Source organism: Semicossyphus pulcher, unplaced genomic scaffold (genome assembly GCF_022749685.1).
Source record: "Semicossyphus pulcher isolate SPU_LCO1_2020_fin unplaced genomic scaffold, fSemPul1.0.p SCAF_2, whole genome shotgun sequence".
Classification (NCBI taxonomy): domain Eukaryota; kingdom Metazoa; phylum Chordata; class Actinopteri; order Labriformes; family Labridae; genus Semicossyphus; species Semicossyphus pulcher.
The window spans coordinates 19,667,418-19,694,726 of record NW_027211693.1 but is presented as its reverse complement, the minus strand read 5'-3'; the positions used below and the strand labels follow the sequence as shown (position 1 = coordinate 19,694,726).

The 27,309-nt window shown below is 41.4% G+C and overlaps 1 protein-coding gene across 3 annotated transcripts in view; it reads right to left on the bottom strand.

Annotated features, from left to right (window-relative positions):
- dock2-like (dedicator of cytokinesis protein 2) overlaps positions 1-19,921 on the bottom strand; it is a 97,764-nt gene extending 77,843 nt beyond the window's left edge. For 2 of the 3 annotated variants that reach the window (XM_069670571.1, XM_069670572.1), the window contains exons 1-20: positions 19,709-19,921; positions 17,311-17,394; positions 17,049-17,089; positions 16,784-16,839; positions 16,603-16,699; positions 16,374-16,522; positions 15,951-16,086; positions 15,391-15,548; positions 13,970-14,051; positions 13,613-13,748; positions 12,886-12,961; positions 12,603-12,679; positions 10,639-10,889; positions 10,199-10,297; positions 9,867-9,939; positions 9,472-9,575; positions 5,664-5,862; positions 3,592-3,689; positions 3,404-3,493; positions 3,039-3,139 (exon numbers count right to left, since the gene is read on the bottom strand). In XM_069670571.1, coding sequence (XP_069526672.1) covers positions 3,039-3,139; positions 3,404-3,493; positions 3,592-3,689; positions 5,664-5,862; positions 9,472-9,575; positions 9,867-9,939; positions 10,199-10,297; positions 10,639-10,889; positions 12,603-12,679; positions 12,886-12,961; positions 13,613-13,748; positions 13,970-14,051; positions 15,391-15,548; positions 15,951-16,086; positions 16,374-16,522; positions 16,603-16,699; positions 16,784-16,839; positions 17,049-17,089; positions 17,311-17,394; positions 19,709-19,751 — 2,150 coding nt within the window. In that variant the 5' untranslated portion in view covers positions 19,752-19,921. Of the gene's footprint in view, positions 1-3,038; positions 3,140-3,403; positions 3,494-3,591; positions 3,690-5,663; positions 5,863-9,471; positions 9,576-9,866; positions 9,940-10,198; positions 10,298-10,638; positions 10,890-12,602; positions 12,680-12,885; positions 12,962-13,612; positions 13,749-13,969; positions 14,052-15,390; positions 15,549-15,950; positions 16,087-16,373; positions 16,523-16,602; positions 16,700-16,773; positions 16,840-17,048; positions 17,090-17,310; positions 17,395-19,708 lie in introns of those variants that run through there. The other variant, XM_069670573.1, reaches the window with a different exon arrangement.
- Positions 19,922-27,309: the final 7,388 nt, after the last annotated feature.

The window sequence follows — 27,309 nt, the reverse complement described above, 5'->3', positions numbered from 1 at the left end:
AAAGATATAAGAAGGAGATGAGTAAGCGTGAGGGAGGGAGAAAGGAAAAAAGAAATCATTCAGTCAGAATTGTTATCCCTTCTCTGATGTTCCACAGGTTGGAAACTTAATCACAGACTCTATTTTTCACTTCCATAGAGCAGAAAGACGGAGTGCAACACGGTGAGAGTGAGAGAAGGAGAGAGAGAGGATGACTGGCAGAGGGGTGGATGTGGAAAAATGGCAAAATAGTATTTCACACCTCAACAGATGTACCTTTCACACAGCTCACAGACATTTTTATTTGCCCTCAGATGCACTGTGAAAAAAATCCTTCTCCAGCACATGCACTCCCCGCAGGCGTCTTTAGACACACACATAAATATTCTGGTGTGTCAAAGCATCCGTGAGAGGTGTGGGTGGTAGAGAGTTCAGTCTAAGTTTATGCTCTGCCATTTCTCTGCCCAATCTTCCTCTGAAACACCCTAATGTCATGCATTAGCCTACAAGCCTATTCATTACACTTAAAACAACATTAGGTCAAAACCTAGTATGTGGCTGACCGCATCAGGTCTATGTGCGCTTTGGAGGGCAATGTGTTACAAGGACTGTCCCTATGAGGCCGAGCAGAGGAGCAGCTCCGCCTACTCCTCGAACAAAGTATCCAGAGCTATATAGACAGTCGCATCAGTGGAGCTCCAATATGCTCCATGATCCGCCATTGTGATGTCGCCACTTTCTCTCTCTATGGCTGTGAAAGTACCGTCAGTCAGTCAGTCAGTCAGTTACTCAGTTAGTCACATACAGACCCGTGTGTAGGGCTGACCCCAGCGGCCAATAATGCTATAGGCCTCAAGTAGGTTCAAGTCTGTGATGGCTAACAAATCCTCCTAAACAATAAAAGTCACTTTAAAAAATGAACTCTAATCCTACGTCAGGGCGGCTTTGAATATTACCATCGTTATTACCATTCAGTCTTCCTTAGTTTTGTTTTGGTGCATGGCTTAGAGGTAAGCACAGGAGGATTTATTCCTTTATAAGAGCAGGAGATGGAGAGTTTAAAATGCAGTGAGCAGGAGTTTAAGAGTTTTACATAACAGCTTCTGGGCTGACAGGCATTAAGCTGCAGTGACCCCCTTTAATAGGGTGAACACCAACACACTGGCAGGGCAGCGGAGGGGTGGAGTGATGGTGGGGAGACAAATGAAGAGATGGAATGAGGACAGGAGGAGAGACAAGTGTTCAGGAGGAGAGTGGCAGAGAGGAAAGTAAAGAAGAGATTTGGGGGGAAAGAAAGCAGGACGAGACAGGTATGTTGATAATTCCCTAATTATTATGAAGCGTTGGCAATGCAACAAATGTTTTCTCAAGTGCCCACTGAGTGAATAAACAGAGAGTAGGAAGCAGACAGTAGTGTTTTGGGAGCATGTCTGAGTGCTTTAGCTGGTACTCCACAGAGAGGCAGGGTTAAAACAGTGGCAAGCTCAGCGTACAGTAAAGTAGCGTAGTCTTGTTCAGTCAAGTGCTCCAAATGCCAAACACACTTGCCTCCAGTGGCAGCGGGATCAGAGCAGTATTTAGACACTTAGCATTAAATGTCGAGGTCACATTTGAATTGCCCCTATAAGTGTACACTTGTATAGTTTTGGACTATGGCACTCCTGACAGGTTCAAGTTTTGGATTCCAACTGGGACAACCCACGCTAATGCTCTGTGTGCATTACTGCTCCTGTGCTGTCAGCTGCTCTGTCCAACTTTCTAGGAAACACAAACCAGCCTGTTTTCTTGGCCAGATGACAAAGCATTATTGAGATTATCTAATGGGCTAAAACCATTTCATAATTCCCGAGGGGTGGGAGAACTGCGCCATGAAAGATCATGTGATATTTAATTTGAAATGTTAAATAACAGTAGTCAAAGCAAATGAAAAAAGGGATGTTTTCAGGAATATCTGTTGATATAAAGTCTGATCCTGTCCTTACTCATCCCTGAGGTCACTACATAACGAAGCAATTTAATGGAGCAAACACAGAAATTCTTTTAACCTTAAATAGCCGGTCACGCTCTGTGAGTTTAACTTAGTAGTCTATATTGGCAGACACTGTTTAAAAAGAAGGAGGACATGACAGCTCCCTAATAGTGAAGCCAAAACATTGCGAACGCCCCATGCTGAGTGGCTGCATTATAGGTCATAAAGCCCGCCTCCTCCATGTTAACAGGTGGGACATGAGTCAAACTATAAAATCAAAATACATGTCAAATACATTTTTCTCAAACATGGTTTCTGTCATTATAGTTAGTTCTTATCATGCTGATTTACGTCCAAGTGTTCATTTTTCTGAGTTTATTTTTAATTAGTGATTTGATGCTGTCAAAAGGATGATTGACAGCTCTGTTGACAAATACGGCTCCTGCAGCCGATCTGTTCCGGATTAGCAGAGTAGAGGAGGAACAGCGAGAGGAAACATAACTAAAACAATCACTACAGTCATTGAAGTTTACATATCTGTGAACGTTAACTTCAGTCCAAGACAAGAAGCTGTTCTGCTGTTAAACAGGCCGTGTTGTTGGTTAGCGGAAGTTCCTGCTTCGGCTCCACTTGCCGATCTCTACTGTGCAACTCTGGCTTCAAATGACGTCACCATTGCAAGATGGCAGCCCCTATCACTGGGGCTACTTTGGCATCAAGGTCATGGGGAATAGGAAGTTAGTTGGGGATAGGTGGAGGGAACAAACATTTCTTACCCTAACGTAAATGTCAACTTAGTGCAGAATCACAGCAACAGTACTAGATTTATATCATCATTCATCTCATCAAACAGTAATCAAAGGGTCAGTTTCATCCCCATAAACAGGAACATCACCCAAATATATTTTCATTCTGGAAATTAGTCACATGTTCTGATGAGAAAGAGTGTAGAGACTCGTATATTCATTAAAATCTTATGCAAGACACACATGGTGATGACCTCAATGTCTTCTGTCCATCAGGAAGCTCACACAGAACGTAACAAAACAACACATAAGGAAGCAGTGTTGTGATCCAGGAAGTAACCTACTTGTAGGCCAGTGTAGCGCTGAAATGCTGCTTGATGTAGGCCTCCAACACTGTGTTGAAGTGCTGGAACTTTCTGTCAGCGATCAGACCTATGATGTGTATCTGTCAGATAGAAAGGAGACACAGAATGACAGCTACATGTTTATGCAGCAGCAGATATTTACAAGGCAATGAGAAGTTATGTACAATCATCTCACAGACATGTTTATTTGGAAAAAGATGGACAGGCAGAAATGTAAGACTCGATACAAATACGGACAGCCTGTCAAGAAATCTGCAGCATCTGTGACTTGGTTCACACACACACACACACACACACAGAGTCGCACACGCAAGCACTTGCTGGGTGAACACACATGCACTCACCAAGGCGTCAAACACAAGGATGTCGTAGTCGTCATTCTGAGAGTGCTCCATCATGATGTTGAACAAGGCATCCAGAGTGTCCTGCAGAAACTACACACACACACAGACGGAGGAGAGGTCCTGTGAGAGAGCACACACACAAGTCTGCGCACTTGTGTAGGGACAAACTTGTATTTTTCATGACTGACCTTGACCACTTCCTCCCCATCGATGATTTTGAGCTTCTCCAGGTTTTCTTTAAGGAGTTCAGGTCGAGTCCTCCACTTGAGCAGACCCAGCAGGCCGACTGGAGAGGAGAGACACACAGAGAAAGTTTTATTTAACAGTCGTACATACATGCATTTTCTTAAGAGTGAATGCAAATTAAGGGCCCGAGTGTGTTCTGCAGGCTGTAAAACATGAGGCGCACCGCACTGCCTTTTCGGTTGAAGCCTACGTCCCGATCAGACAGAGCGCGTTTTAGCAGCTGGCGGCGGCTTTTTTTCTGTTGTTAAGGCAACCACCGAATAATTAGCTGTCAATCTAACCGTTACTGTTCCTATTTATTTTGGCTGGCTAAAATACTTAACTTTGTGTTCAATAGATTAGTTGTATCTCGGTAGAAAATAGACAGGCGGAGGGCACTTGCTCTGGCTTTGATGGAGGGTGAGAGGCTGCTCTCAAATATGTTAGACATAGGGAAACAGAGATCCGTGTGGGTATATGAGACCCTCAGAAAGAGGAAAGATCACGGCACTCACTCCATGTCGTCACTCCATTCATCCAATCGGACAATGAGAAAGAACGGCAGTGATGGCACTTATGTACTTTTTGTGCTTTGAGTTGAAGTATTTTTCAACTCGAGGTGCTCAGAGCAACTCAAAAGCAGCGCGCAAAAAGCGTCCCTCTCATTAAAAACAACAACAAAAAGCCGCCCCCAGCTGCTAAAACGCGCTCTGTCTGATCGGGATCTAACACTACTGTAATAAGAAATATAAATGCATATATTTAGAAAAAGGTTATTTATTTCTTTTCTTTCTCTTTTTGTTGTTTTGTAGATTTGTGTAAGTAAGGAATTATTTGTTAGGTATTTTATATTTGATGTATTCAAGTTAATTTCTTGCTGAGATTCAGCAGCAAAAAAGACATTCATCACGTATGATTTGTCATATTTACAGTCCCTGCACCTGTGTTAAAAGAGCCTTGCAGCTGAACATTCAAGCCCACAGTTTTTGTCATTAATTCTGCTACAGTTTGACACGGGGCAGATTGGCATGTCTCTGTTGGGCTGCCCGCTTCAAGCTCACTGCTTTCCCTGTCCAATAATTTCTGACTCACCAAGCCAAGCCGCACATCTGGTGGGTGGCCCCGTGCAACATTGTGAGCCTGCAAGCCTGCCAGCCTTTGTGTGTGTGTCTGTAAGCCTGTGTGTGATTGTCTGTGTGTGTGTGTGTGTTTGTGTGCCTGTGGTACAGGTGATTAATACTGCAGGATAATATTCATTATGGTGATGGACTGGCTTCCTAAGTAACAGCTGTTGCACTGCACCTGTGTCTGATGCACCATACTGTCTGGATAGAGAGTGTGTGTATGCATTTGTAGATGTGCGTGTGCTTGTCAGTGTGTGTGTCTGTGTCTGATTATGTGGCTGCCTGCCAGAGTGTGTAGGACAAAATGGCGACTCTCCCCAGCTATAAAACCTATGTATACACAGAGTTTCCCCCATCCTTTGCTTACTAACCCATGACCATACCACACACACACTCTGCCACAGTTTTGGCACCATTAACCTAATTAACACACTGTTGACTCACTGTTAATTGGCTGGATGTCTCCTTTACCCCAACCCTGACCTCACCCCTCAGCTATTGTTATCCTGACTCAGCTTTTAGCCCCAAATCTAAAAATAACTAATGAGGTCGTAAACATGTTCCCAGCATTTCACTAACAATTCTTTGGGTTTTGTGAGTAAAAATCTTTATTTCCTAAACATTTTCCAAGAATGTAAAAACACCTTCTCACTGGTGGATTTATCCTTTACTTGTTTCACAGCCATCCGATGATTCATTGTCTATGCCTAGCCTTATTACTCTGTTGAAAGAAGATGTTAATTAATGTTTTTAGACGTGTCAGGTTTAATTTCAAACACCCGCCTCCTCATAAGTTTTGCCTTGACCTTTCATTAATTCAACTGTGTATATGGATTTGTTTCCAGGTCTCTAGTGCAGCTTAATGTCAACACAAAGCAGTTATTTGAATATTGTACCACACATACACCTACCGTTCTGGGTGAGTTTGGTGGAGCACACCAGGGTGGAGATACAGAAGCTGTCTCTAGAGCTGACTGACAGGCCTCCACCACCGGACAGGCTGCTGGAGCTGCGACTCAGCCCTGACATCTTGTGGGGGTCGCCATGGTGGTGGCGGGTCGAGGGCAACGACAAGTAGCAGCTCACATCTTCCATGCGCTTGCTGTCGCCCTGAGAAGGCAATGAGAGGAGGTCAATTTTAACCCAATCATTTTGACACACCAGTAATGCTGCAACTTTGTTTCTGATGGTGCAGATGTGTTGTAGGTCTCGAACATGGGAAAAGAATTAGATTTTCTATATTGTCAAATGTCCTGATACAACACTGGAGGCTGCAGTGATTTATCAGGCCAGCCTTGAAAGTAAAAATGACAAACAATGATTGAAGTTGTCAGCTCCACAGCAGTAATTCTCTGTGATCACTGAGCCTTATCTACTTCTTCCACAACTTTAGAAACAGTGAGGCCAGGACAAACACAAACATAATCAACTATTTGTACAGCATTTCTCATCTTAGTTCAAAAGTGTTGAAAAGATAGGGTGGTCACATAGGAGAAGAAAGAACGTATCCTCTCGGGTTTGTGCTTTTCAATTTGTTGCATCAGCAGTGTTCATGTGATTATACTTTAATTATTACATTCCTCCATGAATCAAATTACAATCTTCAGGTCATACATTCAGTCGGGCCTAAAACCTCAACTCTGCCCTCTTAAATGCCAAACCAGTGAGTAATAAAGAGTGAGTGGGTTGAAAAGCAGGAGTAGGAGATTGAAGCCCTGAGTGGCACCGACATCGAGGGGAATGCAGGGATAACGAGAGATAATCGAGAAAGAGGGCACAGGGGGACCATCCATTCGGTCTTTTCAGTGAATCACGAGTAATTAATCTTCATTGCGTTTGGCATTTAATCAATAAGGGGATTCAATCTTAGCTCTGGCTGATTTGGCAGGAAATCTATTTGGCTTCACTCAACCTGTCCGGGTGGCCGTAATCTCCAGTGCAGACGCACTTTATGATTAGGTCTGCTTTTATGATGGTCGTAACTGAACAGGTGTCTTTAAACTCTCGTACTGCAGAAACTTTTTTCAAACCTGCCTTTTGTGTCATGTTTTAGGCATTAACAATCTCAATTTACAGATTCTACATAGAAATGTTGATTCTACATAAAAATGTAGAATCTGTTAACAGGGATGTGGATTTTAGGGACAGCAAGTGCTCTGGTTTCAGTTTGTAGTAGACTGTGGCTTGTAGTCTGAGAAGTATTGAACCAACCACGCATCAGCAGGCTGCGGCTTATGCAGGAAAAACAGTCAGTGTGGAGACCAAAAGTAGGCGGAACATAATGCATCGCAGTAACATCCCGGCTCTTATTAATCTCTTTAAGCAGAAATCTGCATGCTAACAACTAACAATCTGTCAATTTGAAATTCCCTTGATGCTGTCTCACAAAAGCCGTTCAGCGTTTAGATTTCCCGACTTCCTTGAATGCATCTGACATGATCAATCCGACCTCCGTTCAACAAACAAGCATTTTAAAAGTAGTTTTCTTCTCCTCTTGCGGACAGACCTGACAAAGCTTCATTTTTACTTTTTACAAATCTGCATCATGATGTTGAAATTTCAGCAAACTTAAGACCCATTAATTAAAGTAAATCACAAGAAAAACGGTTTCTTTTTCTATAAACAATGCATTACACTGAAAAGGAAGTCTTGACTTGAAGTAGTTTATTGCTAACCGCTGGCTAAACCAGTCACGCCTGACACGTTCACTGTTGTCCTCAGAGGCTATATCGTCATCAGACTATAGCTGACGGGATCCAAGATTGTGGCATTAATAATCCAGTAGGATTCCTAAATTTCTGAAGTCTACCATTCATTGCACATCATTATATACTTTTAAACTGGTGCAAAATATAAACCCAATGAAATAAAATATGCAAGCCTTTTTCTGCCTACAGCAGACACTGTTTGATAAAACTGCACACTTTAGAGTGACAAGCCCATCACTCATCTGTGTGATAATCACGCTGTTTAATCAGCATCTTGATTTGCAACACCTGTCAGGTGGATGGATTATGTTGCCAAAGGAGAAGTGCTCAGTGACACAGATTTAAAGAAATATATGAATAAAATCTGAAAGGAAAGTCAAACTTGATACATGTTCATAGAAAGGTTTAGATGGTTTAGCTCAGCTGGTAGAACAGGCGCCCCATGTACGGAGGTAACAGTCCTCGTCGCAGGCTCGACTCCTGGTCTGCCGATCATTTGGTGCATGTCATCCCCAACTCTCCTCCCCATATTTCCCGTCTATCTGCAGCTATCCTATTTAATAAAGGCAAAAGCCAAAAAAAATAATCTTATAGAAAAAAAGGTTTAGATCTTTGATGTCAACTCATAAGAAATGGAAGCAAAAACAAAAACATTCATGTCTGACGATTGATTATGAATCAAAACGAATCCTACAAAGCAGTGTGATTGACCACCAGCTGATGAGTTAACATACTGCTTTAAATATTTCAGATTAACGGTAGTTAGGCTGTTCATCCAAAATGTGTTGGATTCAGATTCAGACAACGTTATTGATCCCAATGAGGGCAATTAATTTATAACTTACCCCATCACAAGCTCACAAACAACATCTACAAATGCACAAACAACACGTTGCATGTCAAGCACCAAAACAGTAGACTAGACGGACACAGGTCGGTGAAGGACAGCAAATAAGTTAAGATAGATACAATATAATAGCAATAAAAGAGAATAAAAGAGAAAAGATAATAAATACACCGTGTTACATGTGTAGTCATGTAAAGGAACTGTTGTAAAGATGTCATTTAAAATGACTACCGTCTGAGTTAAGCAACCTGATGGCAGAAGGAATAAAACATTTGGAGTAATGGTTAAATCCTCCTCAGAGGTGCATGATAACAGCGGCCTGAAGGCATCAATGAGAACTCGGCAGACATGAACATAAAGAGGTTGGCTGACATCTTCATGTTCTGTCTGCTGAGTTCGCAAAAAATTAATAATTTGTGTCCTTTTTGTTATCATAAAAGTCTTGCTATGTCATTCCTTAGGCTCATTTGCATCTTAAAGTCGATATATTTTAGCTATGCAATCAACTTTCTATTATTCTAATATGTTTTTGAATCACGTTGGTAAAGTTTGTTTCTTTTAAAAATTGTATATTTTAATTTCATAATTTTTCAGAGCCACGGCCTTAGGCCTTAGCCATGATTGGCTGACAGCATTTTGAGTGACAGCATAGCTCCAAAGTTGTAGAAAACATGGCTGCTCAAGGATCGGTTATTCAGGCTTATATGTATGCTTGAATGGTAAGTTGAAATCTTGACAATGATTTGACTACAAGCTAGTGCAAGATGGCAGCCTGAGGTGAATGACGGTGAATTACGCTTGATCAATTTCAGCGAAAGCAAGGTTGTCCATAGAAACCTGCAGTTGTTCTGAGGCGACCTTTTTAAACGTGTAATTCTGGAAAATCACGGAACTATGCAGTTTTCACTTTTTCACTGTGAACAATAAACACACAAAAATTTGAAACCCAAAATATGAGAATATCCATTCAAAAGATACGGCCCCTTTAAGCTCGGCACTCTGTTCTGTTAATGAGTTTCATTATGGGATATTTCTGAATATTGTGAGTCATGTAAGATGAGATTTGGTTAACATTAAATAAGTGGAACATGTTTTGCTTTGGAGAAGACACTGAACCTGATCATGAGTTAAACTTTCTGCAAAAGTTTTGTTTCTGGTTCTGACCTTGAAGACAATAAGGTCATGCAGTCCATCTTGTAAAACAGTCCCATCCTCCTTCATCAAGCGCACAAAGGCCATGGCAAAGTTCTTCTCGCTCTTGTCCTTGGCTGGAAGGAGGCGGGTTTGTAAACAGAAAGAGGGCAGGTCAGGGGAGAAGCACATCAGGGGAATAGAAATGGAGGATGGAGGGTTAGAATTCAGGCATGGGAGCGAGAAAGGCTGCTGATTTGTGTAATCAAGTGTGAGTAATGACGCCTAGGGTCATTTTCGAAATTGCTTCCAATCATTTGGTCCTTTTAGTGTCACATAATGTTCTGGTAGATGCTCAGAGGAGAGGATTCAACAATGTGGGTGCATGCAGACAACAGACAGGCTGAGGACGAGAGGCTGATACTCACACTCCTGGGAGGAGCGGTGTCTGAACATGAAGCGCAAATGAATTCTGTGCATTTCTTCCAGAGGGACGGCTACCTGCAGGGCAGCCATGATATTTAAGAACATAAAATAACAGACATCTTCACATTTTAAAGGTATATAGAGACATTTTGGGGTTTATTTTCTTGAAAGTTTGATTTAAAAGGGCATTGTAAATTCTATACAGACAAGGAAACTGAAAGTGTCGAGTCATAGATACAGACAGAAGTCCACAATCCAACTACAAACTCTCTGAATTGTTAGCTCTGCAACTTCCTGAACACACACGCACGAACACACAAGCACACACACAAACCTTAATTGTCTCCATCCAGCGGGGCTGTTTGATTTGGTAGTAGATGACGGATCTGTACTCACTGACGGCCTTATCCCCTGCTCCCAGACAGATGGAGTTCTAGGAAAGAAGGGGAGGGAGAAAATATGTGTCATACTGAGCCGTAGGATTTTATGTTTGTGTGTGTATGTTTGTGTGTGTGTGTGTGTGTATGTGTGTCCACGTATGCCTAAGATTGATTTTCATTCTGGGAAAAAGCCACATCTATGTGCCCCTGACCACGAGAGGGTGAGTAAGCTTGATCATTTCGTGCTCGCTCGCTGGCCTGTATCATGTCAGTCTCTAAAACAACACACACATGGTACACACACACAGTACCTCAAACAACGCACGCAAACCAATCCCTGTTTATACAAATCCATATCATATAAACTGACATGTTTCGTCTTCAAGCCGCTCACCTGTATGACCTTGCCCTCCTCGTCACAGACCCACATGATGACTTCCACGTTCTTCTGTGTCGTCTTGTTGTACTTGTCGAAGTCTCCGCTCTGTAAGGTGAGGTAGATGTCATTGCGAACATCTCCCGGCATAATGATCTCGGGAAAGCCGAGCTTTCTGGCCACCACCGTGCTGCGGTCCACCAGGTGAGGGTATTCCTTCCTGATCTGAACGATGTCTCCTACCAGAGCCTTCATGGTCACCCACAGACCTGGAAGGAGGTTGGTAGAGAAGGAGGGATGAGTGTATATATGCACATACATGTATATAAACAGGTTGCTCGTATTGATTTTTTCTTTCTGCAGTGTTTCCTTTAAAATAATACACTTAATAAACCTCTAAGAAGTATTTAGACTGCCATGGGATTCAGAAGACTTAATTTAGAGCTATGAGAGACCAATGCATGGCACACTGTGTCTGGGATATTACTACCTTTGAATGAGTCAGGATGTCCAGCAACAGGTAACCTTTTTATCTTATTAAGATAGGCAGACAGCTGTTTTTTATTAGCTGTTAGTGCCTGATTTATTCCTCACTTGCTTTTGGGCAATTACACATTGTGTGCATTATTGCACAGTGTCAGAGGCCTGAAAAAGACAGTTATTGTCCTGTTACACCTAAATAGTGACCGAAGTTGATCTTACATAACAACCTGAGAACACGTACTTTACAGAACTTTGTTTAACTTTATTTGATTTAAGAACACTGACTTAGAAAAACAGGTCCCATCCAGGCTGTTTTAAATGAGAGAAGAGGTTTCCAGAGAGGCGTTAGCAATTTTCTCTGCAGGTAAGTAAATTCAAATTCAAGCCAAACGAAGGAATAAAGAATCTCAAGGCTCTGTGCAATCAAAACTGAATCTAAATCATTTTAAGATGTTTTCATGGCCTACAGAAACCCTGAAACACAAAGCCTGAGGGCTGAACTTAAAGTGAGATGTATTTTGTGTAAAGTTTTATTGGTTATCTAAAAAGGAACGTATTGTTTAAGTGTTCCAAGGTGAAGCAGGGAGGTAAAACTGTCTGCTGTTAGTGCAGAAAACACTGTTATCAACACTGTAAAATTGTTCTCCAGTTTGTGGAGACAGTGTAAGATAGGGGAGAGAAAGAGCCAAAGGGGGGATGAAGGTGTTGCCATAATAGGCAGAAATATGTCCTAAGAAATATGGGCTCTCACAGCTTTCTAAGAAATTATAGGAGAAAGCACAATGAAGGGACAGGAAATTGGGAAAAAAGGGGACAAGCTATTTTGGGAAAATACATCGTTGATGAAAGCTAGACTACGTCTTAAACCCACATTTATAAGGCTCAGCACATACGCTCGTTATATGTGTGTCATTGAGTATGTGCGTGTGTACTGTGGCTTAAAAAAATCTCAAAGTGAGAGAAAGGAGAGATTAGAGGTGAGTAATGTTAAGAACAGACATCTGGTGGCCTGAGGTGCTACTTCCATATCAGCTCGTCTGGCTGCTCCTTTCATATCTAGGTTATGCTTGGGGCCTTCAGGAGCAGGAGGAAAGATAAAAGCTGAGAGATAAGACAGTGCAGTCCAACATACTGGGTTACTCTATGTGGAACAAGACAGTGTCACACATGGGGGGGCTCAGAGTTAGCCATTACCACGAGGTAGTCGGCCAGGGAGTGGAGGCTGGTTAGGGAGAAATAAAGTAATATGAGAACATGGGCTCAAGGGCGCAAGCTATCCATCAGTGTAATGTCTTTAGTCTAACCAACAGTGCAGAGAGGAGAGGCAAGGATGCAGTGAGAAATGGCCATTTAGTGTGACCACAAATGGCTGCAGCTAACACAGTCCAGTGGGAGCTATGCAGTCAGCTATGCAGGAACACTAACTTTGGCAGAACAGTCACACAGCATACACACACTGTGGAAACAGAAAGCAAAGCCTGTGAGTGCAGAAACATTACCTTGGCCACCACTGTCCCCTCGTGATGCTGTCACTTTGTTCAGCAGGTTGTGGAGAAAGTCATTCTCAGCAACTACCCTGGGGACGAACAAACACACACAAACGCACTTCAAAACACACAAGAACTGTTTTACCATAAAATCGAGCAGATGCTATAAAAAAACAATAATGCTGTTTTAACTACATGGATAATTTGTGAAGAGCAATTACGGTTTGTTATACTGTAGGACTTAATGAAAAAGAGGTATAAGAGAACAGTAATAGAGAAAGAGAATAGGACGTACGGGAAGAAGGGGATAAAAAACTGCTTCTCCTCCTCGCATTCAGTCTTCCCTTTGATGATGTCACTGATGTCCATCACTGCCAAGAAGAGAAAAACAAATGTGTTTGTGACAGAGAAAAATCAAAGAAGCTTCAATATTGTAATTTCTGATGTGGAATCAAAACAATGACAGCTATAAAGCTCTCTTTTATACACTATTCTGGCGAAACAGGCCTCCCTACATACCCCGGTAGCTGTTTATCAGGTTATATGAGGACATAGGCACCACTATTTAAGCCAGCAACAACAGGATACTTAAGGGTAAAAAAAAATAGTGGACCGCCACCATCAATATTTAAGCTTTGTTTGTGCAGAAGACAGCAGTGGTTGTATCTCCCAGGTGTAAATGTTGGCAACAATACCTGCACTAGCAGCTGCTGCAGTAAAATTCAAGCAGAATTACTCTGACCTTAAGGGAACAGGTAAAATGACTGAAGAGGCAATTAAAGGCCATTATTGTTGGCTAAACTGGTGAAACAGATTACCTCTGTTGTCATACTGTATATTGCAGCACTAAGAGAGAGGCTTCTAAGGGAAATACTCAAAAATACTGACAATACATAGAAATTTGTTTAGCATTTTGAACAAACTAAGAACTTCATTTCATATTTTGTCCATTGCTTCACAAGGATTCGTGAATAAGCAACACCTTCAACCAATTTATAATGTATGAGCTGCTTTAAAAGTACCTGCAACCCCAAACGGCCGTCTCAGACCCTGTGTGCACTTCTTGTTGTACATCTCTTTCAGGTCCATCCTGCCCACCCTCACTATCTGACAGATCAGATAAATCTTTTCTCTGCTTAGGTCCTTGTTCCCCAGGTCCTGGTGTGGAAAAGCAAGAAAAAGAAGAAGACAAATAAGGAGTGGGACTAAGAGATGCAAGAATGAAAAGATGAAGGGGGTTGGTGAAAGGTCAGTGTGACAGAGAGTTAGAGAAAAAACAATGCAATCTTCAAAGAGGGGATTAATCTATTCATGCCCATGTAGTTCAGTGTATGTAGAGCTGAAAAACAGTGTGTTAGTGCCCTCTTGTGGCCACTTACTGTAAAGACGACCTTCAGGTTGTTGAGCATGTCAATCTCCTTGGGGAATCCTTTGCTGCCCCATCGTACCAAGTAGTTCTCGCTGCACCAGGCATGGAAAAGAGTTAAAAGACACACAACATGTCCGTTACATTACTGTTCTGCAAAGCTATACAGCACAATACTTTAATATTCAATCTAACAGAGCAGCTGCAAGATCATGTCGTTCCTCTCGAATGCAACTGTGCAGATTCACTCTACAAACAAAGAAATGATATTCTGACTTTGGGTATTTACATTCATCCTACAGGAAGTGATCAATCAAAACAATAGACATGTTATTTGTCTTATCAAGGAGTGAGAGAGTGTTTGGTCCAGATAAAGCTGGATTGTTTCCTTCCCTGTTCTTCTGGTGTTCTCTGGTAGAGCATCACAGAGTCTGTCTGGTGTAAATGTGCATGCTCACTACTGTGACATGACATGGTTTCTGGAAAATTTATTTTAAATGTATCACTTATCCCCTGACAGGCATGCGGATGCAATGGTGTTACCCAGAGCAGCTGCATAATAATTTAGATTCTGGTGCTAAAAATACAACGCTTCTGTTTGCAACAGTATTTTAACTGACAGAGGGATGAATAGAGAGAGAGACAGCCAGACAGACATGTATACACAGTAAATGTCTGTGGGTAGGGTTGGGTGAATCAAAGCTGAGGGAAAGCTGATACCCTGTCATAATACCCTACTATTTGCCTTTTTTTTTTCCAGAGACAGACAGACAGAAAAAATGAGGGAATTGATAGTACAAAACAACAAAGCAAAACAAAACAAGAGCGGATAATTTGACATCAGGACAAATGGTAAGAAATCAAGTGACAATCAGATGGTGGTGGATATCTTTTGAAAGGAAGATGATTGATCCAGGTCTATCTTTGTACCCACAGCTGCAGTGTTTGAGACTTAGATATAGACAGTATGACAGTGAGTGACAGGGCTTAGCATCAGCCCTGTCAGGCACCACATAGCGCTGCCAGTCAGTATCTCCTGCCCTATAATTTGTGTTTTGCTGTATTCGTATTTTTGGCACACAATTGTTCTATTTAGTGGAGATTAACAATAGTGGAGAGAGACAAACACAAGAAGGGAAGGAATATCGACATATAGGGGGAATAGAAGAGAAAGAAGAAGTTGGAGATGGAGGAGGTTAAACCCAATCAATTATAATTTCCCCCTTTTTATATTTATCTCAATCTCAATACTGGACGTATTTAATTCAGATTCATAAGCAAAGTCGCTATAAGCTAGTATAGGAAGCAATATAAATGTGATGGTAAAGTTAAATTCCATCTGCAAGACATTAACATCAACATAAAGTTATGATTGAAAGCCTTAACAGTAGGTTTAGTAAGTAGCTAGTAACTAAAGTTGAAACTGAAGGACACCTGATGATGGCCTGTTTGTTGGGGTCATAGAGGGACATGAAGAGTTCTGAGTCCTCTCCGACGCGACACACGAAGTTCCTGACAAAGACGTAGAGGCTGTGCGTGGGGGAGGACTGGATCCGTGCTGAGATCCCGCTGTGGTCTGTCTGGATGTTGGACTGCAGGAGAGAACATTAGTTTCAGGAGTTAATGAATGTAACAGCAGACAAAACTCTTCATTTCAAATGTGACAAATGTGACAAATGTGGTTGGCTTGCATAACAGTTAATAATAGTTAGTTTCATAATTCGGTGGCAGCTGCAGAATACCGATTTTGAGTTTGTCGAGGACGAAATTCACTGAATATAAAGGTACATCATATTTATACTAATATCTCGATGTAATAAAACAGACAGTATAGAGCTAAAGTGAAGTCAAGACAATTTGTGAGGACATGAGTTCTTAATTAAGTTTGATGAAATGGGAAAATGTGTCATCCTGTCTCACTTGAATTCAAAATAGCATTTACATTTTCCAACATTATACCCTATTCAAAGGTGCTTATTTATCCTTTTCCTTACCTGTTCCTCTTTGATGCGTTCACTGATCTTGGCTGTGGCCTCCTCGTGGGCCCGAAACAGACTGATGACACTGGCCTGCTCTGGTTCCAAAATATTCCCATCCTCGTCCCGGACAACTTGGTCCAGCTCCAGGATCCTGGAATAGAAAGTAGGAGAGGTGAGGATTGGGGAGATTTATGGAAGGTAAACAAAAGACAGATGACAAGGACAAGGTGGCAATGGAGGAGGGAAGAAGACAAAGGGGTGATAGAAGGAAAGAGTAGGTATAGAAGATGATAAGGGGAAAGGACCCTGTTAAATTGGTGGTTTGAAATATGTGAACAGGAAGTTGAGACAGAAGCAAATTAGCGTGTGTGACAGATTTAAATTAGTAAGAAAAATCTGCTTTGACCAGTGACCATTACAAAGTGTGAACAGACGTACTTGTTGCCATAGTCAATCTTGGAGGTGACTTTCTGCTTCAGCTCCTTAAATTCATCACTAGGCAGAGTGCCAGAAAGGAGCTGTGAACGCCACTCCATCAGCTCCAACATCAGCCTCTGGACCTGCCTCACATGACGCCGTTTATTGGCCTGGACAGGTAGATGTATGGTGTTACACTCAAACACACACAAGCATAAGCATAAAGTCTGTATTTGTTTGTTTGTTTTACCACAAAGAGCTGCTTCCATATGCTGCCCCACTCCCTTAATGTGGTGGTCACCTCCTTCACCAAGGGCATCTCTGCAGATAACACTACCTCCTCATCTCTATTGTAACAAATATATGTGTGAAAAAAATAAGAAATAAAAAATACAACTCTTGGAGACAGGTGAAGACTTACTTTTACTCACCCTCGTTTTTTAATGATGACCTCCCTGAGATGTATAAAACTGGCCGGGAAAACTCCCTGAAGAGGAATATGTGCGGAGGAGATGGATAAGAAAAAATCAGTGGTCGCTCTCACCTTTCATATTCACAAAACGATAAAAGAATAAAGCTCTATAGAGTTCAATAACTCAGGCTCAATGTCCCGCATTATGTGTTATCACATGTCTGTTAAATTCAATGTCATACACAGTCTGGTGTAAAAACAAGGTTATGCGATCGAGTTCTTACCTGTTGGGCTCTGTTCCTTGCTAAGTAGCCTCTGTACCATCCTGAAAGACAAATCGACTGTCAGCTATATTGACGTATACATGTCAAGGCTTACGGTGTGTATTGATGAAATGTAAAGGTGCCTTGACTGTATGTGGGAATACTAAAACCCAAATGAAACTGGTTATATACAATCCTGCACTGGAAGAGCAGTAACCTTGTATTAATGCTTGGAACTGAATAGTAAAGTTATTTATTAAGTATATACATTTTTGATACTTACCATCGCAGGCCTCCTGGATGAACACCATGTCTCCTACCTCCAGGGGAAGATGCTTCTCTCCTTCGCCGACAAAATTCCACTTTACTAAAAAATAAATTGTTACAATCTGATGAAAGCAGCATTAAATAGGTCACTTTTTAATGGCACATTTTGTGACTTGAGCAGCAAAAAAAATTTCAAAAGTACATAAGTACACGAACTAAGCAGAGAAAAGACCTCTCATGGGTACGAATGTTAGCACAAGCAGTAAGCTAGCTTAATTGGTTAAGTGCGCAATTCTTTGATAACCATGCCAACAATGTGTCTTTAAGCTGCCACGTGCACCTTTGAGGTAAACGGCTATATAATTAAGAAAGTGGCAGTTACAATTAACGTTTTGTCAATAGAAAAAAGCAACTCAATTTTACGGTTTAAAAAACAGTAAAATATGGTACTTTAGCTCATTCAGAAATGCATCACCTGCCAAATTGCAGAAGCAACCAATTTGTGAAACAAATGACCAAACAACACTTGAATTGTACGCGTGCAATTTTTAGTGAAAAAAAATATGTAAATTCGTAACATGCAGGGCTTTTGTCTGGTCAGCTAGCTAAGTAAAATGATTTTGCTAGCTATATTGATTGATATTGATTATGCTAGTCGGTGGAAAGACATTTGTTCCAAAACTATTAAAAATAGACAAACAGCACCTGGTTCTAATTAAGATTAGCTTTTTTTTTTTTTTTTTAAACTTTGTCTTTTATAAAAGTAAACTGAATATCTTACATAAAATTATTGGTACAACTAATCTTAAGAGGTCATGTACTGTGGGAAATTTCTGACGCAGGCTAATGATATTTTCTCACATATAACAATGATTCATCAAGTAATCTAAAAATCATACCACATTGACATTAATAAGAATGCTATAATTGTCAGCAGTAGCATCATAGATTAATTGTATGCTAGTAGGCCAAAGCAGTGGCAACAAGTAGAAACACGGTTTTTCACACATCTTTGAGCGATATGCTGCTGAACCCAGTGACACTTAGTTTAGACAAAACCAGCTTCCAAGGGAAAAAACTGTTTGCACACCTAAAGGATGAAATCAATAAATGTGTTTCACTCCCTTTTAGTCCCTTGGGGAAGCAAAAAAGTAGATCGGGCATTGGCAGCAGTACACAGCCTCACTGCAAAGGGGACCTTGTATATCAGTTAGTTGCTGAAAGTCAGTGAAACTATCGTTGTTTCTCTGGACCACTAGGAGACTAGGACACACTAAACAAGGCACTAAACAAGCAGCTGACAGCTATAAAATGACCTCTAAATTAAGTAATTCTTGTACTGTATAGAAGGTGAAACACTACTCTCAGACCAATACTTTTATGAGAATATATAATGCTTTCAAAACTTAGAGGTGTGCCTTCAGTTCATAGCATTCTGTGGTTTCTACATTTTGTACAGTAGGCTATTTTGCTGTACGCCTCAAACTCAAACAAACTACCTTCCGTCTTCTTCTACTTCCTGTGTTGTAGTCTTACCCAGAGGGAAGATATCAGTTGAGACACAGTAGATAAACAACATCTGTGTGTATTCATATTAGCTTTTCATTCAAAATAACTTTTGTAAATTAACTTTCTGTTTTGTTTTTAAACAGTAATCAGTAAAACCTTGAATTGAAAAACTAAAAATGGTCTTTTCTCATTTCCTACGATACAAACTATTTCTTACCTTATTGCAACTGAAAAATCAGGGCATAGTTGCAGAATACCAGTGACCCTCGGCAATTAAAATGTCTATTAGAGTCAGAAATCTGTATTCTTGCCAAGTTTGAGGCTGTCTTGCATATCTAACAGGAACACGTTTATCAACTCGGCCCTATTTAACCGACGTACAGATAAACTACAGATTGCACTGCCCACAGAGCCTAGATTCTTTCCTGGTAACAAAATCAATCCAGCATCTAAAAATTGTCATTTTCAGGAATAGTTTATCTGCATTAATGTGCTGCATAATGTGTAATGCATGGAGATTGCCTACTGTCACTCATTCCTACATCAAATTTGGATGGATGATCGTTTGTGATTTCATCCCGCACACGTTCCACTGTAGCTGTTATGATTTCTGTTGCACTAAAATTAAATTGTGATGACTTTTAAGTTGTTCAGGGCGTTTACATCTAATGTGTACCTAAGAGGTTCTATGAGGCCCTTAGCACCTGCTCACATCCTGTTAAGCAGGAAGAGATGTGCATCTTATTTTTCACATGATATGGAAAGTTTACTTTATCATAATATCATTATCATACCTAAACAGTGAAACACTGCAGCAACATGTAAGGGTGTGCACGCGCGCACACACACACACACACACACACACACAAACAAAGGTATACACAAGTGAAGGCATACTGACTTACCTACACCATACCGCTCTGAGACCGTCCTTGTCCAAGGAGCCATGATTGCATGTAGTCCTAAACCTTCTGAGTTTGGTCTCTCTTTTTCTCTCTCTGTTACTCTCTGGCTTTCACTCTTTTTCAGAGGTGTCTGCTAAACTTCTCACTTCTTTTTTTTTTTTTACTTTAACTGAAAGCAATAAGCCCATCCCCCTTTGTCTCTCTTCCTCTTCTGTGTCTCTACTCTTCCTGCCTTCAGGCCGTTAAGGGGAAGTTGGTGAGTGCAGCAAGGTGGAGTCCGTTTGAGCTCACAGGCCTGCGCAGTGTGTCAAGTCTCCATTTTGCTCTTTTGGATGTAGTGGATTACCTTATCTGAATTATAATTGAAGAGTATGGAAGGTAAAAAGTAAGGTGAAAAGTATGCAAAACCACCCTAAATGTCAAAAGTGATAGTTTTGCACTTCTTGTGGGAGCAAACCTTGACTTGAACTTTAAAAATGCATATTTAATCAAATATCACAATCAGCAGCTTACATTTGCTATCCCTTCTGTTTCATCAATCAATATAAGTTAAATCGTTTTATTGTCGTATGTGCAGATAAAAACAAGTTCCACCGTACAATGAAATTCTTATTTTGCTCTTTCACCCTCAATGCCGTTTTGCCGTTCTGGCAGCTCACACAGTGTCGTCTCTCGCACACTGTAGGTACTCTCACCTCTTTGCACATTGTTCCTCAATCCTTGTAAAAATCTAAACAGTTTGAATCCAATAGAAGCAGCAAAAACCAATAGTGTGTGTGTGTCTCACCAGTTGTGTTCTTATCTCCTCTCTCCTACATCAATAAAAACAAATGTGACACTGAAAAATGGGTAAAAAGGATTCATGTAAAATACTTAGTATCATCTTCTAAGACATAGGAATTAGTACCACTTATTACAGGCCTGCATGTTATAGCAAACAAACTCTAACCCAGCTTCAGCATACCTGAGTGTCTCTGTGGACTGTTAAGCGGTAAAGAACAATTACTGAATCTCCAAGACAGTCATGTGATGGGACAGATATGCTTTATCTAAAAATGTAAAAAGAGGATTTAATTGATTAAATTTTTCTCGTTCAACGTATGCAGTTGTGATCCTGCATGTAAGCAAAAAGGCACCAGCAGCTTCAACGGCATCTCGATCTAAGTTGTTCAAGGTAGCAATGACCAAAAAATATGATAGACCTTCATTTTGGTTCAGAATTTGCTGCTTTTTATTTTTCTTTGACCTCTTTTAGATGATGTTCCCAGAGTAACCATCAACCACCATTCCTGGAACATCATCCAACCACCAATAACAAAAAAGACATTTTGGAATATTGCTCACAACTCTCTTGATTATATTGATGTGCTGCACTATTATAAGATCAGATGTAAAAATTGGAACAATGTTTTTCTATGTTATGGATCAAAGAGTAATATTTAGCATCCAAACATCCCAGTTCCTGTGGGATTCCTGCTGAACCGGAGCCCTTTTCCATGAGTCCTAATACAATACAATAGCCATTGACACTGCATGGTGGTAACTCCCTGTCCTTTATTACGGTCCTACCCAAGTTGTTAATTGTGAGTTTACAGCTGACTAACTGGCCAACATGGAGCCAGCTGACATTGACACTGTTCACACCTTGTATCAGCATGTGGTTTTTGTGATCGGATCACAAGTTGGCGGCCTTAAACACAAGTGTGAACACACCCAAGACGGATTGAGGACATATTCAGGTCAGATCACTCAGACCACATACGGAGGTGGTCTAAGACACATTTATCCACATAGGTCTGGAAGTGTGTACTTACATGTGTCCTGGGCTACATTAAGCGCTGCCCACTCTCCCCACCCCAGGTTCCTGTTTAGGCTCCCAGTACCTGTAAGATTCCTGTCGAACCGGCAAGCTGGTTTGTTTGAGCCCTTACTCTCGCCTCAGTAGAGGACACTGTTTCCCGACTCACCAATAAATCACCCACTATGTCAGCTGCTCCTTGTGTCTATCATGTCTGAAGTGAAGATTTTAGTAAACTGCGGGCACTCTCTCTTCTTCCACACCATCCATAAGACTGTGCCATTGATCTCCTCCCTGGAGCTCCCCTTCCTTCTTGCCTTTCAGACAATAGAGAAACACATCTATGATTCACTGGCAGCTTGCATCATTTGACTTTGACTTGATCTTTCTCCCCAATGCAAGCAGGTTCCTCTTTGTTACCGAGAGAAAAAGCTCACTCTGCACAAGTATCCACCAAAGATGTCTTGATGCCATCGCTGTTAAAAAAATATCCATAATTTGCCCCTGGTTTACACAGCCTTCAAGCGCATCCAGGAAACCACCATTCTCTCCAAGGTTGTTATCTTGTCAGACATTAGAGGGACACTTTTCAACATGCTCATTGACAACTTTGAATACGTTTTCATACCCATTCAACCTTCACTACATCTTCCTCTGTTGGACTACTAAGGAGGATTTAGCTTTCTCAAAGCTGAACCACCAATTCACCTCCTCCCCTGTCCTCAACCAGACTCCTAAATACAATTAAGTGCAGGGGTAAAGGCTTTCATCTTCAGGGTAAGAACAGTTCTGTTCCAAAGTCCTCCCACTGACAAGAAGCTTCATTATTTTTGCCTTCTTCTCCCATTTACCCCGCTGAGAGAAATGATGATGTTGGCATACAGACCTCCTGGCCTTCAAGCCCATTCTAGCCAGTCCCTCCAATCCCTGAAGAAGTGGAGGCACTGGCTGGAGGGGGCTTAATCATTCTTCATATGGACTAATCATAAGAATATTTCACCTAAATAGCTGACCGCCATATCTCCTATTAAAACTGCTGGGCAATGTTCTTTGGTTGCTTCTCCTTCACCATCCAGGCTCCACTATCTTCCACCACTTCCCCTCTGAATAGAAACCATCCAACCATTACACCATCCTCCTGGCCTCCTGCGGTGGCCACTGTCTCATAGAAGATAGTGTGACCAGTACTCCAGACCCATCAAACTCAGCCAGATCCAGGTAATGGCCCCATTAATCATGTCTCTTTAGCTGGCTCTGTGCCCTCCCAGGTTTTTCTTAGGGCTTGTGGCTCTCGATCTTTTGTTTTTCCAGGCTTCAGCAAAAGACACCTGTGCTTTCCTTGCTGAAATACATTGTATGTCCGAGCCAAGCCTCCATTAAATGCCTGCTGATAACCGCAAGCCCTTGCTTATTTCTGGTCATCATTGGTCTCCCATTGCCCTGAACTTTACCACCAGTGAACCATTTTTCTAAGACTGTTACTTTGATGCCTACCCAAGCTCTTTACAGCCCTGGACAAAGCAGACCCGCTGGCTTACCATATTTTCACTCCCATCGTGTTTTATCACGGCCATGTCTGAAGCTTTTTTGTCAAGCGGTGTGTTTATTTGCTGGTTCTTACAGACAGATTAATGAATAGACAGAGCCAGCCAGCCAGGGCCTAAGAGTGGCACTCCAATTTGTAGCTTTCAGAACCATCACGTCCTGGAGCTCTCACCTCTCATACATTCAGTGTGCTCAGGACTCTCTCTTTAATGCAGCCACAAGTAAGTTTTCTTGTCAATGTTCGATTTATTCTTCTGTACCTGGCCAACCTTTGTCCCTGCAGCACTGTTCCCCTTTGTCAACCACAACTGACATATCGCTATCTGCCAACGAATTCCGGCCACTAATTGCCAATAAGGTCAGATAGTTGGCTTTCTGCCAAAGATCTTCCTTTACAGGCAGAGTCCACGAATCTTACACATTTATACAGGACACTGTGAGATTAAAACTATCATCAATCTTACTGTTGTCCAGCTCAAACTTCTTCCTTACATGACGACTCATCCTTACCTTCATGTCTCCTGCTTACAACTAGTCTCAACCAGTCATTTGTGTTTTCCAACAGTATCCCCCTGCCGTCCAACCTGATGAATGACAACCACTCAGCCCAAACTTCCAACAGCTGTTGAACCAGTGTACCAGTTTCAGATGGGTATTGACCAGAAGCACTATGCTGAATTCCCTCCCATCCCTGTCCCGGGATTTCCACTGGGACAACACTGACAAGCCTTGTGGGAGGCCTGTTGAGAGGAGGTATAACATTACAGGCATGGCTGGATTACAAGTGTTTCCTTGTGTTTTCTGGCCAAATGGCATGTTAACTACAGCTGTGTATTTGTAGACATAAATATTAAATAGGTCTAATACAGCTGCTAGCTAGCTAGCGTGCACCTAGATTAAAACTAGGCAAAAACAAACTGTAAGAGTTTAGCTTCATGACAGAGTTTAGCTTTATAGCATGGAAAAATTCAAAAATAAATAATAAAATTGCAAACCATGACTTTGCCTTGATTTGTTTTGCCTGTGACTGACACTAACAAATAAATGATTATTATGCCAGTACTATTCAAATCCAAAAGAGGGGGGTAGAGTTCTTTGATTCATTAAAACAAACAAGGCATTAGTTCCTCTTGTGTTATCAAGTTATGATCAATTCAAACTCACTGTTTACCTACAGTGGGGACTGTGGCTTACTTCCCATACTACAAAATTATAAAAAATTATGAAATCAAAAGAAGCACGGCCAACTGCCTTTTTCCTGATCTTTACATGGGAAGGTCCAGGCCTAACGGTGTTCAAGTCAAGGAACACACAAATAAGGACTTAACATAAAAAACATATCCTAACTGTCGGGTAACCTCCTCCCACTCAGACGTATCAGAGAATACTTTGGAAATCTTGTTGTTATGGAAACATGAGGTGAGATGGAGCTTGTCAACACACTATGGATTAAACACTGAAAGAAAGTTGAGGTGAGGTGACACCTAGAAATGAGTGACACAATTTGTAAATGTCTGTGAGTGAAAGACAGGCAGGTGAAGAGAGAGAGACGGGCCAAAGGAGAGAAACTTTGTCGCTTATTTCTGTGTAGGGGAACAAAACGGGAACCTTGTTGCTGCGATCACACGATGAAATAAAGGTGGAGCTTAAAGATTAGAGGAAAGAAAGAAAGCCAAAATGTGCCAAACGTAACACACGGATACAGCCACACATGAAGCCTTATGCAGATGAGGGAATCTGAATAGACAGTTGTTAGGAAGCGATCTCTCAGAGAAAGACAAAACAAAGTAAGATTCAATAAAGCACCGGCTTAGCTATGAACACTGCCAGGGAAACTGAGACAAAGCCAATGACAGATAAAGAAAACGAAGGCAGGAAAGGACAAAATTTATGAAAAGAGAAGTGATAATGACTTTTGAATGTTAGCCCGAAGCCCAGAAGATGAAATGACATTGGAAAGAGACGAGCAGCCACACAAGGGGCCAAAGCACATGAAAAATAGATTCAAAGGCTGAGTAAAAGGCTGCACCAGAAATAGAGAGATTGATTTAGAAATCCAAGTGACCTATCGGGTCATTGACATCACTCCAGTCCAATAACCGTTGCCAGTTCTCAGAGATTCACCCAACGGCCATTCATCCACGAAGCTCTAAAGAATCCTTCGATTATTAAACTGTATACAGTTTTGAGAGCAGTGGTATTTTCTGGCAGTATGGGACGTGAAAAAAAGGAATGATGCTTTCATGAATATGAATCCTGACTGTGTCATTCCCTACTTTAAAGTGGACTTGTTCGCCAGTTCTTCCATTAGGGCTGAATGCAACGGGTTGCTCGGATTATTCAGACCCATTCTCAAAAGGCAAGAGTTTGTTAAGGAGAGCCAGCATTATCATAGAAGCTGGCAAGTTAGGAGGCACGATAAGAGAATAGAAGGGCTATTGAATTAATTCCAATAGAAAATTACCCTAAAAAATTAGAGAACAATAGGAGGAGACAGAGAGAGAGAGAGAGAGAGCGGTGCGAGAGTCACTGATGCTGACTCGCTTTCTCTCTCTCTCTCTCTCTCTCCCACATCCACTTACACACTCATTACGCACACGCACACTTCACGACACTGTGGTTCTCTCGGGGAGCAGAGCAGAGTAGCAGGGGCGGCTGTCACAGAAAAGAAGAAGCAGCACTGAGGTGAGTTCATTAATTCATACTTTATAAAATATGCTTAATATGTGATCAAACTCGGAGGATCTTTGAGTGCGTCGGGTTGTGTTACTGGTGTGACAGCTTATTGAATTATTGGAGTAAATAATAAAAGTCTGCTCCAAGTTGGCTGGAGTGCATTTCAGCAAAACAAGAAGCAATCAGAACTACTGAGAACTACTCTTTATTTAATTAACAGCACAATCAATGAAAATCAAACCGAACTATCTTTAGTCACTTGTTAATGAGATTAAAGGTGACATTTTTAACTATTTTCATGTAAAGATCAGCAAAAGAACGTTAAAAACGTGATGAGCAAGTGAGTGCTGTGTGTGTGTGTGTGTGTGTGTGTGTGTGTGTGTGTGTGTGTGTGTGATAAACGACATGCGACCTAGTTCACGAACATGACGACATCACAAGTTCCTGCTCTGGATTTTTTTCAGGTTATCTGTAGGGAAAAATGTCTGTCACATTCTGGAATTGTGTTTTACCTTCAGCTTACATTAATGTGTTGTTAGTTCAGAAGAGTTTAAGTTAATCCTGTGCCTGATGTGGGAACTCTGTGCAATCACGTAAATACAAAGAGGTTTATTTAATCAGTTGTGCAAATGAGGAAGATGTAGTTCTGCCTTTGTGTGATGTAAAAAAATGAATTTCTCTCACCTCTTACAGTTGGGTCATTCTTTGTTTGACATTTAACTTCACCTTTCACTTTCATTTTCTGAAACAAAGACATAGTGATTGTACATACTTACTCATAGACACATAGACTGAGAGATCAATATAAATACATTGATCTTTTCCTTGGCTTTTATGTTGATAAAGGTTTCTCCCGTCTGTGCTCTTTATTCTGTATGTTCAGAAATTGTGGCTGTCACTGGGAATGCTGTCCAACCTGTAGAAAATAGTTCATATTACACCAAGTAAAGTAAATAAAGTGCTATGTGACTATCTAAAGCCCAGATTTTGCAGTGAGCAACATCTGCAGAGCCTGTATCAGCTGCCGCAGCCGCACAACAGAGAGAGGATGTGGTTAAGTGTCATGACTTGGTCAGGGAAACTGTTTGCGGCACTGAGCAGCTCAGAAAAGAGTTCCCTGTCTAACTAGGAAGTGTGACTGTAAAGTATGACAGGAAAATGTATTAATTCTTGACCTGTGTGAGTGTGTGTGTGTTTTCATTTCAACACATACTCTGCATGAGTTGAATCAGGCTGGGTGTAATAAGGTCAAGACTGAGATTGTAGGTAATCCGTTATCCCCATGTTACCTGAGTTCGTGTATGACCTGCATGTGCCCTGCTGTGACTTTTTATGCATATTTTATGCCTTAACCCCTCCTCCTGTCTGCATACCTGTCTGCGGTCGTGTCTCGCACTCAGCGTGTTTCACTTTCACGCTGCAGAAAGATCCCACAGCTTCCCCCCATCGGTCAGGACACACAGCTGTTACCAAGCAACCCATCATCCAAGACCACTTCCCTTTCACTCCAGCCTCTCCGTCAAGAGCAGAAACAGACTAGCACAATGTCATGTTCTCAAAAATGCAGACAGTGACAGATTTC